The 6,602-nt window shown below is 49.6% G+C and overlaps 1 protein-coding gene across 1 annotated transcript in view; it reads left to right on the plus strand.

Annotated features, from left to right (window-relative positions):
- The window catches only part of xkr4 (XK related 4), a 14,470-nt gene extending 10,749 nt beyond the window's left edge, over positions 1-3,721 (plus strand). Inside the window, exon 5 of the mRNA XM_072440564.1 lies at positions 3,485-3,721. Coding sequence (XP_072296665.1) covers positions 3,485-3,715 — 231 coding nt within the window. The 3' untranslated portion in view covers positions 3,716-3,721. The remainder of the gene's footprint in view (positions 1-3,484) is intronic.
- The last annotated feature ends 2,881 nt before the right edge of the window (positions 3,722-6,602 follow it).

Raw genomic sequence — 6,602 nt, forward strand, 5'->3', positions numbered from 1 at the left:
TATAAAAGTATCACTTAAAAGTACTAAAGTACACATAAAATACAGATGAACACTGTCAGGGCTTCAGAACTCACACTACAGAAGCCCAAACATAAACAAAACATCCTTTTTTAGTCTCGCCTGAATATTGTCAATTTGTAATGGTCCTGAGCATGACATACTTCATTGTGTGCTTATGTTGTTCACTGTACATGATGTTTATCTTGTTGACAACAACTGTGTAAAGTTTCAGATCTCTAGGAACAGGCATTTTGGTGCTGTTGACCTTTTTGTATCAAAAAGTATATTTGGAACAAGTGATCCAAATATGTGCCAACTGTGCCAAACTGTTTTATTACAATTTTAGCTCCTCTATGATCATAAAACATACATTTTGATGTTTTGTAGGCCACTAATACCCATTATAACTGCTAAAAACAATGTATGTGAAAATGTGTAAATATGAGTTTACCCATGAATTTCCCATTTAAAGATGAAAAAAAAAAAGAAAAAAATTATAATATTTTTATTTTATTTTTGTATTGGTATAATAATACATATATCTAACAAAATGCGCGTCCAGAAGGTTAATAAAATCAGAAAACGTGATGCGTAAAATCCAGTCGCCTCCTGCCAAAAAATCTGGCTTTTGACTGTCTTTACGCTCATGAATACAGACGATTCTGTGTGAATAAGGCCTTAGTCCCGCCCACCATTCTAAAGCTATTCTTATTGGCTAGAATAATATGTCAATCAAAGTGTTCTATGTCACCGTTAGCATGCGCTGTAGGATGTAAACAAAGAAGACCGTGTGCGTCGGAAGCAACGCTTTTTTTTGTAAAAAACAAGGCAGTTGTCGACAGAGCTGCTGCGCGCGGCTGAAACTGCTGCACTATTTGACCGCGCCGTTTTAGGGTTAGGGTTAAGGTTAGGGCTAAGGTTAAGGTTAGGGTTAAGGTTAGGGTTAAGGTTAAGGTTAGGGTTAAGGTTAGGGTTAAGGTTAGGGTTAGGGTTAAGGTTAAGGTTAAGGTTAAGGTTAGGGTTAGGGTTAAGGTTAAGGTTAGGGTTAAGGTTAGGGTTAGGGTTAAGGTTAAGGTTAGATTTAGGGTTAAGGTTAGGGTTAAGGTTAGGGTAGGGTTAAGGTTAGGGTTAAGGTTAGGGTTAAGGTTAGGGTTAAGGTTAAGGTTAGGGTTAAGGTTAGGGTTAAGGTTAGGGTTAGGGTTAAGGTTAAGGTTAAGGTTAAGGTTAGGGTTAAGGTTAAGGTTAGGGTTAAGGTTAGGGTTAGGGTTAAGGTTAAGGTTAGATTTAGGGTTAAGGTTAGGGTTAAGGTTAGGGTAGGGTTAAGGTTAGGGTTAAGGTTAGGGTTAAGGTTAGGGTTAAGGTTAGGGTTAAGGTTAAGGTTAGGGTTAAGGTTAAGGTTAAGGTTAGGGTTGAGGTTAGGGTTAAGGTTAGGGTTAGGGTTAAGGTTAGGGTTAAGGTTAGGGTTAAGGTTAGGGTTAAGGTTAGGGTTAGGGTTAAGGTTAGGGTTAAGGTTAGGGTAGGGTTAGGGTTAGGTTTAAGGTTAGGGTTAGGGTTAGGGTTAAGGTTAGGGTTAGGGTTAAGGTTAGGGTTAAGGTTAGGGTTAGGGTTAAGGTTAGGGTTAAGGTTAGGGTTAAGGTTAAGGTTAGGGTTAGGGTTAAGGTTAGGGTTAGGGTTAGGGTTAGGGTTAGGGTTAAGGTTAGGGTTAGGGTTAGGGTTAAGGTTAGGGTTAAGGTTAAGGTTAGGGTTAAGGTTAGGGTTAGGGTTAAGGTTAGGGTTAGGGTTAGGGTTAGGGTTAAGGTTAGGGTTAAGGTTAGGGTTAAGGTTAGGGTTAGGGTTAGGGTTAGCCATGAGGCTATGGGTTAGGGTTAGGGTTAGGGTTAGGGTTAGGGTTAGGGTTAGGGTTAGGGTTAGGGTTAGGGTTAGGGTTAGAGTTAGGGTTTGGGTTAGGGTTAGCCATGAGGCTATTTAGCCGTGCCGCTGCTCTGCAGCCACGGCCAAAAAACAAACCCATGGACAGAAAAATTGGTGGATGGTCTCATTCTGTAGGTAACAGTCTGAAGAAAGATCGATACCAAACACCATCTTATAAGTCAAACAGGTCATTTGTTATGGACGGAGAAATGCGCCGGACGAGCGTTCATCGAGAATATATTCACTGAAGAAAACTTTATTAATACAAGTGGATGTTGTTTTTCTATGGATCCTTATGGACAGACTGAGGATGAGAATGTACAGAATAAAAGCCGATTCGTCCGTCATCTTCATCTTAAAGACACAAAGCACTCGATCAAAGACAGAGAGGAGAAGATTCTGAGCAGGACAAAAGATGAAGAGAAAGAGTTAAAGAGACAAACTGTGTTCAAAAAGAAACAACATTATTAAAGAGAAACGGTTTAAGATTCAACCTTCCTCTTGTTTATAATGGAATTTTGAATCTCTGGAGAGGTCGACGCCCACAGCATTATGATGTAATCAGGTCCTCGGGAGGAGAGAGAGTGAGCCAGGGACAATAGGAGGCTGATAGTCCATTAAAGGACTGATAGTAAACAAAGAGGTTTAGTTTTTGGTGAAACCAAAAACACCTTTTCTTCCCAGAGTTGTATAAATATCTGAGTTCACAGTCTTGATTCGCAGATTGAGAATGACTCTTGGATGAGAGTCGAAACGTCCAGATGAAACAACTGAATCTTTTTCTACAGTGGACTCCTGCTGGACGAATGAGGGACGACGCCCACATTGGACATTTTAGACAAATAAATCGACTTTAGAGCATGTTTTAGACCCAAAGATTTCCCTCGTTCTCCATTCAAACCAATGAAGTTCCCTCTCGACCTGAAGTGCAGAGACGTAGAAACTTTTCAGTCCAATATTGCTGTTGTCTCTGGAGTAAAAGTCTTCTTCTTCTTCTTCTTCTTCTTCTTCTTCTTCTTCTTCTTCTTCTTCTTCTTCTTCTTCTTCTTCTTCTTCTTCTTCTTCTTCTTCTTCTTCTTCTTCTTCTTCTTCTTCTTCTTCTCTTCTTCTCCTCCTCCTCCTCCTCCTCCTCCTCCTCCTCCTCCTCCTCCTCCTCCTCCTCCTCCTCCTCCTCCTCCTCCTCCTCCTCCTCCTCCTCCTCCTCCTCCTCCTCCTCCTCCTCCTCCTCCTCCTCCTCCTCCTCCTTCTTCTTCTTCTTCTTCTTCTTCTTCTTCTTCTTCTTCTTCTTCTTCTTCTTCTTCTTCTTCTTCTTCTTCTCCTCCTCCTCCTCCTCCTCCTCCTCCTCCTCCTCCTCCTTCTCCTCCTCCTCCTCCTCCTCCTCCTCCTCCTCCTCCTCCTCCTCCTCCTTCTCCTCCTCCTCCTCCTCCTCCTCCTCCTCCTCCTCCTCCTCCTCCTTCTTCTTCTTCTTCTTCTTCTTCTTCTTCTTCTTCTTCTTCTTCTTCTTCTTCACTGTGTGTTTGGCGTCCTTTGCAAACCGCTGAACCCTTTATTCACGTCTCTCTTCCTGTTGCAGGTGCGTCCCACCGCCCCGTCCACGCCCTCGTCTCGCCCGCCCCGACTGGACGAGACGGTGATAAAGATCGACCTGTGCCGGAACCGATACCCGGCGTGGGAGCGGCACGTGCTGGACCGCAGCATCCGAAAGGCCATCCTGGCACTGGACTGCTCCCTGACCCCGCCCCGCCTCCAGTACAAGGACGACGCCCTAGTGCAGGAGCGGCTGGAGTACGAGACCACGCTATAGTGAGACCCCCGCGCTTCAGTGAGACCCCCGCGCTATAGTGAGACCCCCGCGCTTCAGTGAGACCCCCGCGCTATAGTGAGACCCCCGCGCTATAGTGAGACCCCCGCGCTTCAGTGAGACCCCCGCGCTATAGTGAGACCCCTGCGCTATAGTGAGACCCCCGCGCTTCAGTGAGACCCCCGCGCTATAGTGAGACCCCCGCGCTATAGTGAGACCATGCGCTAAAGTGAGACCCCCGCGCTTCAGTGAGACCCCCGCGCTATAGTGAGACCCCCGCGCTTCAGTGAGACCATGCGCTAAAGTGAGACCCCCGCGCTTCAGTGAGACCATGCACTTCAGTGAGACCCCCGCGCTATAGTGAGACCCCCGCGCTTCAGTGAGACCATGCGCTAAAGTGAGATCCCCGCGCCATAGTTTGACCACGCCGGCCCGAAGCACTGCAATAACTGTGGAGACACCGCGCCGGGACCATCTGCACAACCAAGACCATCCCCCAGCTCCTCGTCCAGCAGCTCCTCGTCCAGCAGCTCCTCGTCCAGCAGCTCCTCGTCCTGCAGCTCCACGTCCAGCAGCTCCTCGTCCTGCAGCTCCTCGTCCTGCAGCTCCACGTCCAGCAGCTCCTCGTCCTGCAGCTCCTCGTCCTGCAGCTCCTCGTCCTGCAGCTCCTCGTCCTGCAGCTCCTCGTCCAGCAGCTCCTCGTCCTGCAGCTCCTCGTCCTGCAGCTCCTCGTCCTGCAGCTCCTCGTCCAGCAGCTCCTCGTCCTGCAGCTCCTCGTCCTGCACAAACACTAGCACTGGTTTGCTGTGACGATTGGATACTTTCTGTTCTCATCAGGGATCCTCCTCCTGCTGCTGCTCCTCCTGCTGCTCCTCCTGCTCCTTCTCCTGCTGCTCCTCCTCCTCCTGCTGATCCTCCTGCTGCTCCTCCTGCTCCTCCTCCTGCTGCTCCTCCTGCTGCTCCTCCTCCTCCTCCTGCTCCTCCTCCTGCTGCTCCTGCTGCTCCTCCTCCTCCTGCTCCTCCTCCTGCTGCTTCTCCTGCTGCTCCTCCTGCTGCTCCTCCTCCTCCTTCTCCTCCTCCTGCTCCTCCTCCTGCTGCTCCTCCTGCTGCTCCTCCTCCTCCTGCTCCTCCTCCTGCTGCTTCTGCTGCTGCTCCTCCTGCTGCTCCTCCTCCTCCTCCTCCTGCTCCTCCTCCTGCTGCTCCTCCTGCTCCTCCTCCTCCTCCTCCTGCTGCTCCTCCTGCTGCTCCTCCTCCTCCTCCTGCTGCTCCTCCTCCTCCTCCTCCTCCTGCTGCTCCTCCTGCTGCTCCTCCTGCTCCTCCTCCTCGTCCACGCGTCTCTCTGGGTCCGTCCTCTCCTCTTCTGTCGTTTCACGCTTTAGACGTGGACATTCGTGGGGTTGTTTGTCCTAAAGAAACGATGGTGAGCGCCGCAGGAGGAGCCGACGCCACAAACGCCACAAACGCCACAAACTGAAGCTAAGTACTGGACCTGGTTTAGTCCTGGTTTAGCTAAGAAGAGAAAACTCAGCCGCGCTCTCGGCCTGAGAACAGTCGTATTGTGACGTCGTCTGGACGTGACAGACTCTGAAACGCCTTTTACAAACAAACAAAGAATAAACTGTTACATTATTTCCTCAACAATTCACTTTGTTCATAAATACTCGCCATATTTCCACCTTTATTTGTCAGAGGATGTGTTTAAAGGTCCCGGAGCTCAGTGACGGTCAGTGAGGGTCAGTGAGGGTCAGTGACGGTCAGTGGGGGTCAGTGACGGTCAGTGAGGGTCAGTGAGGGTCAGTGAGGGTCAGTGACGGTCAGTGGGGGTCAGTGACGGTCAGTGAGGGTCAGTGAGGGTCAGTGACGGTCAGTGGGGGTCAGTGACGGTCAGTGAGGGTCAGTGACGGTCAGTGGGGGTCAGTGACGGTCAGTGAGGGTCAGTGAGGGTCAGTGAGGGTCAGTGGGGGTCAGTGAGGGTCAGTGGGGGTCAGTGACGGTCAGTGAGGGTCAGTGAGGGTCAGTGGGGGTCAGTGGGGGTCAGTGAGGGTCAGTGAGGGTCAGTGAGGGTCAGTGGGGGTCAGTGACGGTCAGTGAGGGTCAGTGAGGGTCAGTGAGGGTCAGTGACGGGCTCTTTCTGTCGACTGTGATCAGCAGAAGTGGTAAAAGAAGCTGCACAGCACAAGACTAAAGAATCTGCAGCATCTTTTATTAACAATATAAACTATTTTTGTCTTTATTGATGCAAAAAAAAAGCACATCTTAATATTTGTTTGGAGCTCTAAATCTGCATAAGGATCTGAGCCGTCGACAGTCACACGACATCAGCCAAATAAAGGTGTACATTTGGCGACTGAAGACTTTCCGTGCGTTTCCGAGTCCGTTTGCTCCCGGTTACCGTGACGATGGCCAAAACACAACTACGACTCTTTCAAAAGTCTGTGAATCTGATAAATCTGTGACAAACAAAAACCCACTTAAGCACAAAAACGCTCGAGTTCGGACGGAGCCCGATCGACCAATCACAGCCGACCTCTCGGACGTAGCACCGCCCCCTTTCCCTTGCCCCGCCCACCCTCGTGGGCTACCTGTGAAGCTCCTCCTCTTTTTGTTTTTCTCTAAATGTTCCAAATGCCAAGAAACTGCGACGCTCTGAACCGGACGAAGAAGCCAAACGTCCCACAGCGTCCGTCGCCATGGCGCCCTTTTCCGTTTATCCGACGGAAGCGAGAGAGAGAGAGAGAGAGAACGGACGAAAGGTTCTGGGGTGGAAAAAGCAGCCGGTTCGCGCACGATTCACGCCTTTGGGTTCAAAGTGCCACTGACTTCTGTGTCTTTCGCGTCTTTCGTTGGTTTCGGTTGCGTCGTCGTCGGCGGCGACAGAGGTGGGACGCAA

Source organism: Eucyclogobius newberryi, unplaced genomic scaffold (assembly GCF_026437365.1).
Source record: "Eucyclogobius newberryi isolate DKJ021-1_F unplaced genomic scaffold, fEucNew1.0.hap1 SCAF_12, whole genome shotgun sequence".
NCBI lineage: Eukaryota > Metazoa > Chordata > Actinopteri > Gobiiformes > Gobiidae > Eucyclogobius > Eucyclogobius newberryi.